Source organism: Borostomias antarcticus (assembly GCF_949987555.1).
Source record: "Borostomias antarcticus genome assembly, chromosome: 2".
Classification (NCBI taxonomy): domain Eukaryota; kingdom Metazoa; phylum Chordata; class Actinopteri; order Stomiiformes; family Stomiidae; genus Borostomias; species Borostomias antarcticus.
This window is the reverse complement of record NC_140235.1, coordinates 42,066,547-42,084,235: the sequence shown is the minus strand read 5'-3', so window position 1 is coordinate 42,084,235 and position 17,689 is coordinate 42,066,547. Positions and strand designations below refer to the sequence as shown.

At 48.9% G+C, this 17,689-nt stretch overlaps 2 protein-coding genes across 3 annotated transcripts in view; one reads left to right on the top strand and one right to left on the bottom strand.

Annotated features, from left to right (window-relative positions):
• Positions 1-355: 355 nt before the first annotated feature.
• On the bottom strand, positions 356-4,621 carry rpl12 (ribosomal protein L12). 2 transcript variants are annotated; one of them, XM_084456846.1, is made up of 6 exons: positions 4,486-4,621; positions 2,830-2,903; positions 2,387-2,485; positions 2,219-2,300; positions 1,660-1,746; positions 356-521 (listed from the first exon to the last, which is right to left on the bottom strand). In XM_084456846.1, exons 1-6 carry the CDS (start codon positions 4,520-4,522, stop codon positions 403-405), a joined length of 498 nt encoding a protein of 165 aa, XP_084312972.1. In that variant the 5' UTR covers positions 4,523-4,621; the 3' UTR covers positions 356-402. The 2 variants fall into 2 exon arrangements, with proteins under 2 accessions (XP_084312972.1, XP_084312973.1); XM_084456847.1 differs by lacking the exon at positions 4,486-4,621 and adding an exon at positions 4,337-4,479.
• A 205-nt stretch (positions 4,622-4,826) lies between these two features.
• Positions 4,827-17,689, top strand: part of lrsam1 (leucine rich repeat and sterile alpha motif containing 1) — a 27,093-nt gene continuing 14,230 nt past the window's right edge. The window contains exons 1-15 of the mRNA XM_084460683.1: positions 4,827-4,949; positions 5,695-5,932; positions 6,106-6,162; positions 7,486-7,530; positions 8,435-8,512; positions 9,606-9,674; positions 10,994-11,078; positions 12,371-12,492; positions 12,675-12,765; positions 13,229-13,338; positions 13,745-13,774; positions 14,121-14,243; positions 14,824-14,963; positions 15,979-16,023; positions 17,196-17,266. Coding sequence (XP_084316809.1) covers positions 5,831-5,932; positions 6,106-6,162; positions 7,486-7,530; positions 8,435-8,512; positions 9,606-9,674; positions 10,994-11,078; positions 12,371-12,492; positions 12,675-12,765; positions 13,229-13,338; positions 13,745-13,774; positions 14,121-14,243; positions 14,824-14,963; positions 15,979-16,023; positions 17,196-17,266 — 1,168 coding nt within the window. The 5' untranslated portion in view covers positions 4,827-4,949; positions 5,695-5,830. The remainder of the gene's footprint in view (positions 4,950-5,694; positions 5,933-6,105; positions 6,163-7,485; positions 7,531-8,434; positions 8,513-9,605; positions 9,675-10,993; positions 11,079-12,370; positions 12,493-12,674; positions 12,766-13,228; positions 13,339-13,744; positions 13,775-14,120; positions 14,244-14,823; positions 14,964-15,978; positions 16,024-17,195; positions 17,267-17,689) is intronic.

Here is a 17,689-nt window from a genome sequence, read left to right as displayed (position 1 = left end):
TGTACAGAATTTATTTGTATACATTTGTACTTTTGTAGCACTGACGTCGATTTTCAATAAACATTCTTGTATAAAAGTGTTGCATTATTTCTTGGAAATGCATACATATGGCTGACCAGCTTGTAAGTAAATGGATTTAATATGCCTACATTTCTAGGTGTGCATATTCATCCATTGTGTTAATCAGGTAGGGTGTGGGGCCATTCTAACAGCAAGGCACTGGCCAGACAAGCAGGTTTGCCCTGTAATAATAAAATGGCTAATAACTCCATACAGCTTACAGTTCTCCAAGCTCTTCACCAACATGGCAAGCTATATCAATTTGAGTGTTAAAGGATGAAATGCCAGACAGAAATGTTTCTTAAATTCTTTATTAAGAAATAACTTTCTCCTCTTTCCATTTTAATCAGATGGGCACTCCACCTTGCCACTGTTGATGTCATCGATGACATCATGGGGTGGGCGGCCATCGATGGTGCAGCCCACCGACTGGGCGGTTCCCAGGATCTCCTTGATGGTTCCTGAGAAAGGAAGACGACATTTAAGCCCAAGCCAAAAATACTACTCTTGGATTTAAATCAAGTATGCAGAGTAGTTTGTTCCAGAATCTTTCGGCACAGAGTTGCCCATTAGTGTGGGCAGCCCTGCTTCCTAGAGCTGGGTCTCTCTTAGCCTCCACTGGATTACACTCAGTCACGAGACAGGCGTAGTGGCGGGAGGCTGTGCTACTGAGGCATCATGTGATTCAGAGACATCCTGGTGCTCAGCTCCCAGGAAAGAAGCTCTTTACCCTCTGGGGAAGCAGTACACTAAGCAGCTCTTCACCCTCTGGGGAAGCAGTACACTAAGCAGCTCTTTACCCTCTGGGGAAGCAGTACACTAAGCAGCTCTTTACCCTCTGGGGAAGAAGTACACTTAGAGCAGCTCTTTACCCTCTGGGGAAGCAGTACACTAAGCAGCTCTTTACCCTCTGGGGAAGCAGTACACTAAGCAGCTCTTTACCCTCTGGGGAAGCAGTACACTAAGCAGCTCTTTACCCTCTGGGGAAGCAGTACACTAAGCAGCTCTTTACCCTCTGGGGAAGCAGTACACTAAGCAGCTCTTTACCCTCTGGGGAAGCAGTACACTAAGCAGCCCTTTACCCTCTGGGGAAGCAGTACACTAAGCAGCCCTTTACCCTCTGGGGAAGCAGTACACTAAGCAGCTCTTTACCCTCTGGGGAAGCAGTACACTAAGAGCAGGTCTTTACCCTCTGGGGAAGCAGTACACTAAGCAGCTCTTTACCCTCTGGGGAAGCAGTACACTAAGAGCAGGTCTTTACCCTCTGGGGAAGCAGTACACTAAGCAGCTCTTTACCCTCTGGGGAAGCAGTACACTAAGCAGCTCTTTACCCTCTGGGGAAGCAGTACACTAAGCAGCTCTTCACCCTCTGGGGAAGCAGTACACTAAGCAGCTCTTTACCCTCTGGGGAAGCAGTACACTAAGCAGCTCTTTACCCTCTGGGGAAGCAGTACACTAAGCAGCCCTTTACCCTCTGGGGAAGCAGTACACTAAGCAGCTCTTTACCCTCTGGGGAAGCAGTACACTAAGCAGCTCTTTACCCTCTGGGGAAGCAGTACACTTAGAGCAGCGAAGGAGGGTTCTAACTAGAGATCTTACCAGAGAGCTCCCTGGCGATGGAGCGAGCTCTCATCACACGAGCGATGCCGACGATCTCTTCGAAGGTCACGCTGCCGCTGTGCTTGACTGCAAACAAAGAAGGATGGCTTAGATGACAAGACAGTTTAACTGATTTACCAGTATCAGCAGGTGATGCTACAGAGAGCAGGACAGGAGGGACATGGCAGCGGTCAAGTGTTCCAGAACTTTCGGCACAGAGTTGTCCATTAGTGTGGGCAGCCCTGTTTCCTAGAGCTGGGTCTCTCTTAGCCTCCACTGGATTACACTCAGTCACGAGACAGGCATAGTGGCGGGAGGCTGTGGAGCAGCTTCAGCTGATCCAAAATGGGTGTTCACAGCCCGTCGTCAGGCAGCCATGTTGGGGGTTTCGGGCTACTGAAGTGTCGATAGTTAGAGACAGATGGACCCATCTAGCATTCAGTAGCCTTAAAACTCTAATATGGCCGACTGATGACAAGCCATGAAAATCCTCTAGACTTTGCAGGAATAGTTTAACCTGGATGTCTCTACTGGAGCAAAACCAAAAACGGAAACGTACTGTTCTTGACCTTCTTCCTGTCACGAGGAGGCTCCTTCAGGGCCTTGATGATCAGGGCAGACGCGGAGGGGACCACCTCCACCTACAGAGAAACAGCATGAAACCAGGAGTTGAACCAGTAATCCAGCTACAACTAAACAGGGCTTCCACTCTGGTGGGACAACGTACCGCGGCCTGTCTGTTCTGGATGGTCAGCTTGACCGTGATCCTCAGGCCCTTCCAGTCTCCGGTGGCCTTGGCGATGTCATCACCAACCTTCTTCGGAGACTGTAAGAAGAAAACTAATATTAGTTATGGCAGACGATTCTGAAAACGGGGATAATTCATACAAGTAAATTTGGATTTTCTCTTCTTTTTCAATATGTTGGTAAATTCACTTGCGCCTCAAAATACTTCAGAGATGCATTTGACCCAGGTCATGCAGGGACATGTTCCAGGATCTTTCGGCACAGAGTTGCCCATTAGTGTGGGCAGCCCTGCTTCCTAGAGCTGGGTCTCTCTTAGCCTCCACTGGATTACACTCAGTCACGAGACAGGCGTAGTGGCGGGAGGCTGTGCGTTGTGACAGGCGTAGTGGCGGGAGGCTGTGCGTTGTGTAGATTAACACTTACCAGACCCAGAGGTCCGATTTTGGGGGCCAGTGCTGAGGTGGCTCCCACTTCTCCTCCTGTGCACCTCATGTACACTAAAGACAAAAAACAGAAGTTATCCCCGAGGGCTTGCTTAGATGCTGCTGGTTGTTGAATGAGGCATTATAGCAGGCAGGACAACAGGGTTAAGAATCCAGCCACATGTCCCCACACTAAACATACTAGCCATTTCAATACTTCCATTTCACACTAAACATACTAGCCATTTCCCAGCTGCGTCCATCTCTCCCGCTTGACAAACTAGCAAACCAGCACAACTCCTGCTCAAGGTCATTTCCCCATGTGTTGACTGGCAAGTCATTAAGTCACAACGCAGATCTTCTGTGCACAATTCTGTATGCCATTCATCTTAAATCTGCAATTTCCCACATTACAAGTAGTTTTAATCATATTAGTTATTTATCTACTTAACACAGCTGTAAAATTAACATTATTATACATTTAACCCAACTATAAAGTAATCTGTGCATATCACTCATCTGATTCCATTATTGTATACCTTTTGTATATTTTGCATCTTTAGTTTTACTTAACTTCACTTATAGTAGTCAATTAACACGTCACTCATTTTTGTACGGATGAAGTTGTTTTAACCAGCCTTGTGGACCATATTACTAATATTATTAAGGTGTTTTAACCAGCCTTGTGGACCATATTACTAATATTATGAAGGTGTTTTAACCAGCCTTGTGGAGCCATATTACTAATATTATGAAGGTGTTTTAACCAGCCTTGTGGAGCCATATTACTAATATTATTAGCACCCATAGTAAAGTCTTGGACAAGCATCTGAATGTAGGAGCTTAATGTCTATTCCCGTTTCTTAGCATTAGCATTGTACAAGTTGCCAAATTATTTCGTAACGTTGTCCGCATCTTGTAGTTCTTCTAATCTAACGGACCAGCCAGCTAGTCTAAGAGCAAGTTAACTAAACTACTGTTAATATCACCTGCCTTGCGAACAGCGTCACTCACATCAGCAGCTATACAAACCCTACAAACCCTGGCCACCCTGGCTCTACCATCCCGGCTCAGCCACGAGAAACACAGACTAGACACACAACTCGGCTAATCTTCTGTGAAAGGATAGAAACTAGTTGGATGATCAAACGGATCGACTAGGCTAGATAGCCATCTATCTCATGTTAGCCTGCTAGCTAGCTAGCCTGAACCCATCTATCTAATGTTAGCCTGCTAGCTAGCTAGCCTGAACCCATCTATCTCATGTTAGCCTGCTAGCCTGAACCCATCTATCTCATGTTAGCCTGCTAGCTAGCCTGAACCCATCCAGGTTAGCTGCGCACCCACGTGGGCTACCGGGACCAGCGGCTACCGGGACGAGCTGCTACCGGGACGAGCTGCTACCGGGACAAGCGGAAAACTAACGTTAGTTACTCAATTTGATACCGAGTTCACAACTGGTCCCTTAACATGAACCAAGAGAACTCCTCTTCATCCGGGGACTTTACCATGTTCTCTCATCCGGGGACTTTACCATGTTCTCTGGTCCCTCATGGCGAGGAGGCCCAGCATGGGTTCACAGACCAGAGACCGCCTCCATCTTGGCTGAACCTGAAACAGAAGCAAGGTTCTTCTTCACAGTAGATTCCAAACATACCAACTTTAATCTCGGTGGGGTCGAACTTGGGCGGCATGTTGATGCTCAGTTCAGCTGGGGGGTGAGGGTGTCGGATGAACCCGGGTTCGGGACGACCGAGTTACTGATGCACCTTCACCGCTAAGAGAGGGAGAGGGAAAGGAAAGATGGCGAGAAGAGAGGGCTTATAAGGACGGGAACATCTCGCGAGAATGGGTCATCTCACGTGATTTCTCTGTTGTCACGTCCAGGGGCAGGTCACGTGGTGGGCGGGGCTTACGGGAAAACACAGCTGATCCCTTTTCATGTTTGGGTCGCAGGACATCAGATATATCTGGATATATATACACATCTAGCTATATATCTATCTATATCTATATATCTATCTATATCTGATATATTAATGACCTAGATGGCTGGTTATTGTTCTGTATAGAACATCATTCTTTCTTAGGCCAGGATTCCTTCACGACTCATTCAAGCAGGTTAGTAAAGACTTTACCCAGCTAGCGCAGCTATAGCACTAACCAGGACCCGTTAGGTAGCTAGGCTAACATTAGCATTATAATGTCCTACTGTAACTACGCTAGCCAACAAGCTAGCAGTGATAGACCTCTAGCTAGATAGTTGGGTTAAGTTGCTGAGTCGCTAGCCTAGCCGGGGTGCTGGAGCTAGCCAGGAACTAGCTGGTAACACACAGGGAGGACTAGCCAGGAACTAGCTGGGAACACACACAGGGTTAGGGTTAGGGTTAGCTAGCCAGGAACTAGCTGGGAACACACACAGGGTTAGGGTTAGCTAGCCAGGAACCAGCTGGTAACACACACAGGGGCGTTCATGAATCTGTCCTAGATCGTTAGCACTAGCTTCGTTAGCCAGCTGTCAGAATCACATTGTATTGGTAGGTTTAACTAGGTTACAGCAGGTTCCCCGCTATGCTATGACAAGGAAGATGCTACAGTCACGTTATTGATTTAGCTAGCAATATATATTTAGTATATTCTGAGCAAATGCACAGACCTTCCCTGATCTTCTGCTCGAGTGGCCCTGGAGGAACCCATCATGATCATCTATTATCCAGGTTCAGACTGGGCCTGAACTCTCTCTACCCATCATGATCATCATATTATCCAGTCTCAGAGTGGGCCTGAACTCTCTCTACCCATCATGATCATCATGTTATCCAGGTTCAGACTGGGCCTGAACTCTCTCTCTCTTCCTGATCCACAGTGTTGGTGAGACAGCTACCCCACCCCCAAACCAGAAGTGATAGGACAACCTCTCTGATTTCTCTATCTGCGGGGAGGGGTGGGCAGGGGCTCAGACTCCACGCCTGTCAGGTACAGACTGATCTGCCCAGAGATACATGCACCCAGAGACACAGACAGTACCCAGAATGCCTCTCTTCTTCAGAAAAAAGAAGGCCAGCGATGACGCCAAGAAACGCCTTGAGTACCAACTATACCTGGTGAGACCTGTGTGTGTGTGTGTGTGTGTGTGTGCGTGTGTGTGCTAGAGAGAAATTTGTCTGTTCGTGGGTTTCATGAACACTTCTGGATGATTGTGCAGCCTAAAAATAGTGGAGCGACACTGTGCCTGTGACGTATCTGAGCAGCTAACATCCCTCTCTTTACTCTGCAGTCTAAAGAGGCAGGTGCTGATGACATCATGGACATCTCAGCTTGTGAACTCTCTGAGGTGAGTTGGAATTATAGTTGAACTCTCTGAGGTGAGTTGGAATTATAGTTGGAAAGCCAGACATGGATGTGCTGATGATAAATTCTTGATGAATTCATTCATGAAGGTCAAATGTGACTTCAGTCTATTAGGAAGCCCAGTATTATCAACGTCATATCTGTCAGTAGGAATGATAATAAAGACTCAGACCTCTAACTGTCTTGTGTTCAGTAGGAATGATGATAAAGACTCAGACCTCTAACTGTCTTGTGTTCAGTAGGAATGATAATAAAGACTCAGACCTCTAACTGTCTTGTGTTCAGTAGGAATGATAATAAAGACTCAGACCTCTAACTGTCTTGTGTTCAGTAGTGTTGATAATAAAGACTCAGACCTCTAACTGTCTTGTGTTCAGTAGGAATGATAATAAAGACTCAGACCTCTAACTGTCTTGTGTTCAGTAAGAATGATAATAAAGACTCAGACCTCTAACTGTCTTGTGTTCAGTAGTGTTGATAATAAAGACTCAGACCTCTAACTGTCTTGTGTTCAGTAGGAATGATAATAAAGACTCAGACCTCTAACTGTCTTGTGTTCAGTAGGAATTATAATAAAGACTCAGACCTCTAACTGTCTTGTGTTCAGTAGGATTGATAATAAAGACTCAGACCTCTAACTGTCTTGTGTTCAGTAGTGTTGATGATAAAGACTCAGACCTCTAACTGTCTTGTGTTCAGTAGTGTTGATGATAAAGACTCAGACCTCTAACTGTCTTGTGTTCAGTAGTGTTGATGATAAAGACTCAGACCTCTAACTGTCTTGTGTTCAGTAGTGTTGATGATAAAGACTCAGACCTCTAACTGTCTTGTGTTCAGTAGTGTTGATGATAAAGACTCAGACCTCTAACTGTCTTGTGTTCAGTAGTGTTGATGATAAAGACTCAGACCTCTAACTGTCTTGTGTTCAGTAGTGTTGATGATAAAGACTCAGACCTCTAACTGTCTTGTGTTCAGTAGTGTTGATGATAAAGACTCAGACCTCTAACTGTCTTGTGTTCAGTAGTGTTGATGATAAAGACTCAGACCTCTAACTGTCTTGTGTTCAGTAGTGTTGATGATAAAGACTCAGACCTCTAACTGTCTTGTGTTCAGTAGGAATGATAATAAAGACTCAGACCTCTAACTGTCTTGTGTTCAGTAGTGTTGATGATAAAGACTCAGACCTCTAACTGTCTTGTGTTCAGTAGTGTTGATGATAAAGACTCAGACCTCTAACTGTCTTGTGTTCAGTAGTGTTGATGATAAAGACTCAGACCTAACCCTAACCCTGTCTTGTGTTGTGCAGGTCCCGAGTAGCGCCCTCTCCATATGCAAGGTGCTACAGAAGAAGGTAGGGTCGTTATTAAGGTCATTATTAAGGTCAATTATTGCAAGTCGCTTTGGATAAAAGCGTCTGCTAAATGACTGTAATGTAAATGTAATGTAATTGAATACTCTTACAGGGTTTCTCCTGGCTCAGAATGGGTCTTTGGGGGGTGATGGGCACACCATGTTTTGGGGAGTAGACTAGCAGCATATACAGTATAGGCCTATATTCTTTGCTGTCGTTCTGATTAAGCTCACTTTTCACAATCGTGGGAAATATCCTGACTCCTGACACAAAATAGATATGAAGACAAAATGTTTAAGATACTGATAACCTGTCTATTAATTATCTCGATTACTAGTGGTCCAAACCATGGACAATGCAAGAAAGAGGGATGGGCTGCACTTGAAACAAGCTATCAAACACATTTGGAGAGGATTTGAATTTCTATTTTTATTCTAAATTTTTAGCATTTTGGCACTGGGGATTTTCCTTTGGCTCTGGCTCAAATCTCTTTGGGGGCCAAAAAATCCTCTCTGCAGGAAAAACCTGCTCTTAACAATGCACCATTCAGGGGATTTCTGAATAACATAATCTCTGATCTAACATGATCAGATAGGTGAAAGCTGCCACCAACCCTGTCATATCAGATCTGTGATGTCTGAAAGGGGGAGGGGATGTAGGATGATGCAGGAATGGAGCTCGTAACCAGTTCAGTTGCCCCCGGCTCCTCTGAGCTGGAGGACTGTAGACCGGGCAGGATAGGATCAATTTAAGTAATATTATAATAGCTCTACATTACCCTCATATATTATGCTATATTCAGGATCAGGGGAAAGCGTTCATGTTGCAGGCGCTCGGCGGAAGGCTCTCTCTATAGAACAGGTCGTAGCCAATCAAATCCTTGTATGTCTTATTCCCCACCCAGGTCCTCATTCTCCATGACAACCAGCTGAGGACTCTGGTCCCTAAAGGCTGCTGCATCAGCTCCCTGGTGACCCTGAAGGTGGGTGGACTAAAGACGAGCTGACCTGGACTAAACTGCTGTCTGACCTGGACTAAACTGCTGTCTGACCTGAGCTGACCTGGACTCAACTGCTGTCTCAGACGAGCTGACCTGGACTAAACTGCTGTCTGACCTGGACTAAAGACGAGCTGACCTGGACTAAACTGCTGTCTGACCTGGACTCAACTGCTGTCTGACCTGAGCTGACCTGGACTCAACTGCTGTCTCAGACGAGCTGACCTGGACTAAACTGCTGTCTCAGACGAGCTGACCTGGACTAAACTGCTGTCTCAGACGAGCTGACCTGGACTAAACTGCTGTCTCAGTGGCCCACAGAGTCCACAAGGAGAGACAGAGCCGATAGAGCAATGCTGAACATGTTCTACAGCGTATTCTAGCCAGTGTGTTTGTGGTTGTGTGCTGGGGCAGCGGTGTCAGAACAGTGGACCAGACCTGGATGAACAGGCCGACCAGGAGGGCGGGTCTGGCCTGGGGGGGGGGGGCTCTGGCCTGGGGGGCTCTGGCCTGGGGGGGGGAGGGCTCTGTCATGTGGGGCTCTGGCCTGGGGGGGGATGGCTCTGTCATGTGGGGCTCTGGCCTGGGGGGGGAGGCCTGGGGGGCTCTGGCCTGGGGGGGGGGAGGGCTCTGGCCTGGGGGGGGGGGCCTGGGGGGCTCTGGCCTGGGGGGGGGGGGGCTCTGTCCTGGGGGGAGACACCTGGGGGCCTCTGTCCTGGGGGGGAGGAGGCCTTGGAGAATGCTGGTCAAAGGATGGGCCAACAATGGCCGTCATTCACCAACATTTTCCTAAGCTCCCTCCATAAGTTTGTTCCTAACAACGGTTCAAAGAAAAGCCTCTTTGTGTGTCTGTGTCTGTCTGTGTGTCAATAAACTACTGATTCTGTTGTGTTATTTGATGGTTTTGGGACAGTGGTTTCTAGGGAGGGGCATAGTGGGAGGGCTATCGAGGCTTTCCAATCAATCCTCCTTTTCTTCTCTCTCTCTCTCCTCTGTCTCCATTTCTCCCACAGGTCCTGGATCTGCATGAGAACAAGCTGACCTCTCTCTCTCTCCTCTGTCTCTATTTCTCCCACAGGTCCTGGATCTGCATGAGAACAAGCTGACCTCTCTCCCTGAGGACATGGGCCAGCTGGCCTCCCTGCAGGTAAACCCCCATCGTAGAGGGGGGAGATCTGAGGTCACTTTCTATCATCGCCGCCTCTGAATCCCCATGGGAAAAAATAATTTGATTTGTGAACAATGGCGAAAATAAGGTATGTGTTTAACAGAGACTCCCAGAATAGAGTTATGTTCTAAAAGTTAAAACACATCATTGAAGATGGGCTTTGTGAATTTTGAAGCCCATAGCTGGTTCTGAGATTGATGTTGATGAGAGGTCCAACCATTCATAGGACTAGCATAACAAGACTATAAGCATACATAGGACTAGCATAACAAGACTATAAGCATACAGAGGACTAGCATAACAAGACTATAAGCATACATAGGACTAGCATAACAAGACTATGACCATACATAGGACTAGCATAACAAGACTATGAGCATACATAGGACTAGCATAACAAGACTATAAGCATACATAGGACTAGCATAACAAGACTATAAGCATACAGAGGACTAGCATAACAAGACTATAAGCATACATAGGACTAGCATAACAAGACTATAAGCATACATAGGACTAGCATAACAAGACTATAAGCATACAGAGGACTAGCATAACAAGACTATAAGCATACATAGGACTAGCATAACAACACTATAACCATACATAGGACTAGCATAACAAGACTATAAGCATACATAGGACTAGCATAACAACACTATAACCATACATAGGACTAGCATAACAAGACTATAAGCATACATAGGACTAGCATAACAACACTATAACCATACATAGGACTAGCATAACAAGACTATAAGCATACATAGGACTAGCATAACAACACTATAACCATACATAGGACTAGCATAACAAGACTATAACCATACATAGGACTAGCATAACAACACTATAACCATACATAGGACTAGCATAACAAGACTATAACCATACAGTACATAGGACTAGCATAACAACACTATAAGCATACATAGGACCAGCATAACAAGACTATAAGCATACATAGGACTAGCATAACAAGACTATAAGCATACATAGGACTAGCATAACAAGACTATAAGCATACATAGGACTAGCATAACAAGACTATAACCATACATAGGACTAGCATAACAAGACTATAAGCATACATAGGACTAGCATAACAAGACCAAGGCCGTCCAAGGCAGCTGATGCTGATGCTCACGGTCGTGGTCGTGGTCGTGCTCACGGTCGTGGTCGTGCTGATGCTCACGGTCGTGGTCGTGCTGATGCTCACGGTCGTGGTCGTGGTCGTGCTCACGGTCGTGGTCGTGCTGATGCTCATGGTCGTGGTCGTGGTCCTGCTCACCTCTCAGGTGCTGAATGTGGAGAGGAACCAGATCAAGGTTCTGCCCGACGCCATCGGGGACCTGCGCTTCCTGCAGACGCTCAACATCAGAGGTGAGGAGCAGCCAATCAGGCGCTGGCTTTCTCTGGGATCGTTTGTTTTTCTCAGATATAGTACATTACATTAGTCATTTAGCTGACACTTTAATCCAAAGAGACTTAACAATAATTGCATTTAACGTAGGAAAAGCCAATGCACTACTACTTGCCAGAACTCACAAGTGCATCTCCTTTCTAAAACAAGTGACTAAGAGCATAATCTAGTGCTCGAAAGCAAAAGCGATGTCAGTAGGCAGGTCATTCCCCCACTGCGGGGTCAGGACAGAGAAGAGCCGTGACCCTGGGGTCAGGACAGAGAAGAGCTGTGACCCTGGGGTCAGGACAGAGCAGAGCCGTGACCCTGGGGTCAGGACAGAGCAGAGCCGTGACCCTGGGGTCAGGACAGAGCAGAGCCGTGACCCTGGGGTCAGGACAGAGAAGAGCCGTGACCCTGGGGTCAGGACAGAGCAGAGCCGTGACCCTGGGGTCAGGACAGAGAAGAGCCGTGACCCTGGGGTCAGGACAGAGAAGAGCCGTGACCGTGGGGTCAGGACAGAGAAGAGCCGTGACCGTGTCGATCGACCGCAGGGGCCTTGGAGTGACGGGGCAACCAGTCGCCCTGAGGTAGCAGAGCGTAGCGGTCGGGAGGGGGTGTAGGGTTTGACCATGGCCTGGAGGTAGGAGCGGGCTGTTCCTTTCATTGCCCTGTAGGTTAGCGCCAGAGTTTTAAACTGGATGTGAGCCGCTACAGGGAGCCAGTGTAGAGAACGGAGGAGGGAAGTTGTGTGGGAGAACTTGGGGTGATTGAACACCAGGCGAGCAGCGGATTTCTGGACGAGCTCCAGGGTTTTAATGGCCGACGCCGGGGCCCCAGCGAGGAGGGAGGGGTTTAATGGCCGACGCCGGGGCCCCAGCGAGGAGGGAGGGGTTTAATGGCCGACGCCGGGGCCCCAGCGAGGAGGGAGGGGTTTAATGGCCGACGCCGGGGCCCCAGCGAGGAGGGAGGGGTTTAATGGCCGACGCCGGGGCCCCAGCGAGGAGGGAGTTGCAGTAATCCTGGAATATCCAGGCTGAACCGTTTAATTTGATTAAGGCCCCTTTCAAGTCAGTTTTACTTGAAATTACAGTAATTCCTGGAGAGGTAGATGTGCTCCATAGCTCAATATGTGGAAGTATGTAGTAGGAGAGTGTGTGTGTGTGTGTGTGTGTGTGTGTGTGTGTGTGTGTGTGTGTGTGTGTGTGTGTGTGTGTGTGTGTGAGAGAGATACTGAGTGTGTTTCACGTGGTTTCTCCGTGTCGCCCTGCAGGGAACTGCCTGACTGAGCTGCCCTCCTGTATCGGGCGCATGAGCAGCCTGCGCACGCTGGACATCAGTGAGAACAGCGTCAGGGTGCTGCCGCCAGAACTGGCCCACGTGCGCACGCTGGAGGTGTGTGTGTGTGCGTGTGTGTGTGCGTGTGTGTGTGTGTGTGCGGGCGCATGTTGTTGTATGTGCATATTGATGATAAAGGTGCTCAGTTGTTTGACATGTAATTTAATTATAACGTGTGTGTGTGTGTGTGTGTGTGTGTGTGCGCATGTGCATGCGTATGCGTGTGTTTCTCCTGTCAGAGTCTGACGCTGGATGCTGTAGTGATGTCGTCTCCTCCTGCCTCTGTGTGTACTGGGGGCACTGAGGACATTCAACGCTTCCTCTGCACTGGTCAGAAAACCTCACTTCTTAGTGACCGTGTCATGGATGTTCATATTCAAACCAGTAACACCACTTTGGTGTCAACATCCCGTTTGCCGTGACAATAACACTTTCAAGTTATCTAACGTTAGCGGCGGTAGCTAGCTAATGTTAAACATGACAAGCATTGACATTTTGAAAAAGTTTGAGACTTTGTCATCACAGATTTTACTTGGACCAAGTTGTTGCCCTAGTGATTGATTGATTGATTGATTGATTGATTGATTGATTGATTGACTGATTGATTGAAATCTGTAGTTCTGGAAGCTGTAGCCTCTAGTGCTCAGTCATCTCATCTTCAAAATAGAAAGTTTTATGATTTTGTAATTTAACACCACCAGAGTAAAGGTTCCACACACACACACACACACACACACACACACACACACACACACACACACACACCTCTAACCCCCCTCCTCTGTGTGGTCAGAGCTGGGGGAGGAGTACTGTCCTCCGTCTCAGTACCTGCTGCCCGTCCTGGAGACTGACGTTGGGGGGCGGAGCTCCGACTGTGTGGACGGCGAGGAGCTGGCCTGGCAGGTCAGTCAGCCTCCCGCCGGCGGACATCTTGTCAGCGTGTGCTGGAATAACATTTTTAGGGGCCATTTTAAGAGAAGGTCACAATTTTGTATGCAGCTGTGTGTGCCCCACTGTTTAGGTCACTTTCTTTCTTTCTTTCTTTCTTTCTTTCTTTCTTTCTTTCTTTCTTTCTTTCTTTCTTTCTTTCTTTCTTTCTTTCTTTCCTTCTTTCTTTCTTTCTTTCTTTCCTTCTTTCCTCCTTTCTTTCCTTCTTTCTTCTCTCTGTCTCACTCACTCTGACAGAGTCATTCTTTCTCTCTCTTCAGTCTAATTGAATGTGACTTGACTAGCTGGGTCATAGTAACAGGGTCAGTATTGTGACTCCTTCATGACTGCTGTCTTCTTCTCTCCCTCTCGGTGCGTCCAGAGCAAGTTCAGCGAGTACGAGAAGAGAAAGGTAGAGGACAGACTTCCTGTCTGAGTAAACTATAAAATGCATCCTTCCTGTTTTTCGAGGAAGGAGGAGAGAGGGATTCATTTTATAGAAAACGCAAATGTGGCAAATCATTTTTCATTTTTGAATAATGGCTGCCAACCAAGATTACTGACCCCACTCCTTTCTCTTGTTTGCACACAACACACACACACACACTCACTCACTCACTCACTCAACACACACACACACACACTCACTCACTCAACACACACACACACACTCAACACACACTCACTCACTCACTCACTCAACACACACACACACACACTCACTCACTCACTCACTCAACACACACACACACACACAGATGCAGAAGCAGGAGGAGAAGGTGGCCTTTGAGCGCCACCTGGAGGAGAAGCAGAAGGAACACACACACCTCCTGCTGATGAACAACACGCGCAAGGAGGACATGCTGCTCTCTGTCCGACAGGTGAACACACACACACACACACACTCACCTAATCAGTCATTCATCCATTCATTCATTCATGCATTCATTCATGCATTCATGCATTCATTCATTCATTCATTCATTCATTCATTCATTCATTCATTCATTCATTCATTCATTCATTCATTCATTCATTCATTCATTCAATCAGCCAGCCAGCCAGTCAGTCAGTCAGTCAGTCAGTCAGTCAGTCAGTCAGTCAGTCGCTCTCTGGGCCCTGGTGACCTCCTGGGTGTGTTCCCTGGTGACCTCCTGGGTGTGTTCTCTGGTGACCTCCTGGGTCCCTGGTGACCTCCTGGGTGTGTTCCCTGGTGACCTCCTGGGTGTGTTCCCTGGTGACCTCCTGGGTGTGTTCCCTGGTGACCTCCTGGGTGTGTTCCCTGGTGACCTCCTGGGTGTGTTCCCTGGTGACCTCCTGGGTGTGTTCCCTGGTGACCTCCTGGGTGTGTTCCCTGGTGACCTCCTGGGTGTGTTCCCTGGTGACCTCCTGTGTGTGTTTCCTGGTGACCTCCTGTGTGTGTTCTCTGGTGACCCCCTGGGTGTGTTCTCCGGCCCGTAGCACCAGGAGCTGGTGGAGATGGGCGTGTCCCTGCAGCAGAAGGTCCAGGAGGCCGAGCGGCACCGCATGCTGGGGACGGTCCGGGAGGCGGAGCTTGGCATCACTTGCCGCATCAGCAGCCTGCTGCTGGACAACAAGCGGTGAGGACGCTGTGTGTGTGAGTTGGGCCTTGGGCCTTGTCTGGTGTTGAGCTGGTCTGGTGTTGAGCTGGTCTTGTGTTGAGCTGGTCTGGTGTTGAGCTGGTCTGGTGTTGAGCTGGTCTGGTGTTGAGCTGGTCTGGTGTTGAGCCTGGTCTGGTGTTGAGCTGGTCTGGTGTTGAGCTGGTCTGGTGTTGAGCTGGTCTGGTTATGAGCCGGTCTGGTGTTGAGCTGGTCTGGTGTTGAGCTGGTCTGGTCTGGTGTTGAGCTGGTCTGGTGTTGAGCTGGTCTGGTGTTGAGCTGGTCTGGTGTTGAGCTGGTCTGGTTATGAGCCGGTCTGGTGTTGAGCTGGTCTGGTGTTGAGCTGGTCTGGTCTGGTGTTGAGCTGGTCTGGTGTTGAGCTGGTCTGGTGTTGAGCTGGTCTGGTCTGGTGTTGAGCCGGTCTGGTGTTGAGCTGGTCTGGTGTTGAGCTGGTTATGAGCCGGTCTGGTGTTGGGCTGGTCTGGTGTTGAGCTGGTCTGGTGTTGAGCTGGTCTGGTGTTGAGCTGGTTATGAGCCGGTCTGGTGTTGGGCTGGTCTGGTGTTGAGCTGGTCTGGTTATGAGCCGGTCTGGTGTTGAGCTGGTCTGGTGTTGAGCTGGTCTGGTGTTGAGCTGGTCTGGTGTTGAGCTGGTCTGGTGTTGAGCTGGTCTGGTTATGAGCCGGTCTGGTGTTGAGCTGGTCTGGTGTTGAGCTGGTTATGAGCCGGTCTGGTGTTGAGCTGGTCTGGTGTTGAGCTGGTCTGGTGTTGAGCTGGTTATGAGCCGGTCTGGTGTTGAGCTGGTCTGGTGTTGAGCTGGTCTGGTGTTGAGCTGGTCTGGTGTTGAGCTGGTCTGGTGTTGAGCTGGTCTGGTTATGAGCCGGTCTGGTGTTGAGCTGGTCTGGTGTTGAGCCGGTCTGGTGTTGAGCTGGTCTGGTGTTGAGCTGGTTATGAGCCGGTCTGGTGTTGAGCTGGTCTGGTGTGTGTTCTCTCGTTCCAGGCAGAAGAAGAGTGCCGAGTTCCTGCAGTCCCTGGAGGAGGAGCGGTGAGTCTGGAGCCCCGTCTGAAGGGCTAGGGCTAGGGTTGGGGTTAGAGGGTTAGGGCTAGGGTTGGGGTTAGAGGGCTAGGGCTAGGGTTGGGGTTAGAGGGCTAGGGCTAGGGTTGGGGTTAGAGGGCTAGGGCTAGGGTTGGGGTTAGAGGGCTAGGGTTGGGGTTAGAGGGCTAGGGCTAGGGTTGGGGTTAGAGGGCTAGGGTTGGGGTTAGAGGGTTAGGGCTAGGGTTGGGGTTAGAGGGTTAGGGCTAGGGTTGGGGTTAGAGGGCTAGGGTTGGGGTTAGAGGGTTAGGGCTAGGGTTGGGGTTAGAGGGTTAGGGCTAGGGTTGGGGTTAGAGGGTTAGGGTTAGGGTTAGGGTTAGGGCTAGGGTTGGGGTTAGAGGGTTAGGGCTAGGGTTGGGGTTAGAGGGTTAGGGTTAGGGTTAGGGTTGGGGTTAGAGGGTTAGGGCTAGGGTTGGGGTTAGAGGGTTAGGGTTAGGGTTAGGGCTAGGGTTGGGGTTAGAGGGTTAGGGCTAGGGTTGGGGTTAGAGGGTTAGGGTTAGGGTTAGGGCTAGGGTTGGGGTTAGAGGGTTAGGGCTAGGGTTGGGGTTAGAGGGTTAGGGTTAGGGTTAGGGTTAGGGTTAGGGCTAGGGTTGGGGTTAGAGGGTTAGGGCTAGGGTTGGGGTTAGAGGGTTAGGGTTAGGGTTAGGGTTAGGGCTAGGGCTAGGGTTGGGGTTAGAGGGTTAGGGTTAGGGTTGGGGTTAGAGGGTTAGGGTTAGGGTTAGGGTTAGGGCTAGGGCTAGGGTTGGGGTTAGAGGGTTAGGGTTAGGGTTGGGGTTGGGGTTAGAGGGTTAGGGTTAGGGTTAGGGTTAGGGCTAGGGCTAGGGTTGGGGTTAGAGGGTTAGGGTTAGGGTTGGGGTTGGGGTTAGAGGGCTAGGGTTAGGGTTAGGGGTAGTCAGTGTGCTGCTACTCTCCAGAACTCACAAGTGCATCTCCCTTCTAAACAAGTGGCTGAGAGCATCATCTAGTGCTGAAGCCAAAGTGCGAGAGTAACCAGAGTTTCAGAATGAACCTCATGACTGAGGCCCTGTGGAAAATGCCGGAGCTTCTTGAAGCCTCTGAAATGATTCATGAGTTTCACAGGATGTCACCAAGATGTCCGACTAACAGCCTCTGTCCCTCAGCAGCATTCACACGGAGCACCTGACCGCCGTCACACAGGAGGAAACCAACTCGCTCAGGAAGAAAGAAGTGGCAGGTAAACCTGGGATCTGTAGTTCTCCTGGGATCTGTAGTTCTCCTGGGATCTGTAGTTCTCCTGGTATCTGTAGTTCTCCTGGTATCTGTAGTTCTCCTGGGATCTGTAGTTCTCCTGGGATCTGTAGTTCTCCTGGGATCTGTAGTTCTCCTGGTATCTGTAGTTCTCCTGGGATCTGTAGTTCTCCTGGGATCTGTAGTTCTCCTGGGATCTGTAGATCTCCTAGTGCTCCTGGGATCTGCAGTTCCCCTGGGATCTGTAGTTCTGTAGTTCTCCTGGGATTTGTAGTTCTGGGAACTGTAGTTCTCCCAGTTCTCCTGGTATCTGTAGTGCTCCTGGGATCTGTAGTTCTCCTGGTATCTGTAGTTCTCCTGGGAGCACTCCCCCATATCTCTAACCCCATCTTCACACTGTCCTCCTCTC

Excerpts from the sequence above, each read along its gene's own strand:
- rpl12 (XM_084456846.1), bottom strand. The coding sequence starts at position 4,522 with ATGCCGCCCAAGTTCGACCCCACCGAGATTAAAGTTG. Across the intron at positions 2,486-2,829 it reads AAATCGGACCTCTGGGTCTG|TCTCCGAAGAAGGTTGGTGA; the intron begins GTAAGTGTTAAT and ends TTCTTCTTACAG. Across the intron at positions 522-1,659 it reads CATCGCCAGGGAGCTCTCTG|GAACCATCAAGGAGATCCTG; the intron begins GTAAGATCTCTA and ends TTCCTTTCTCAG.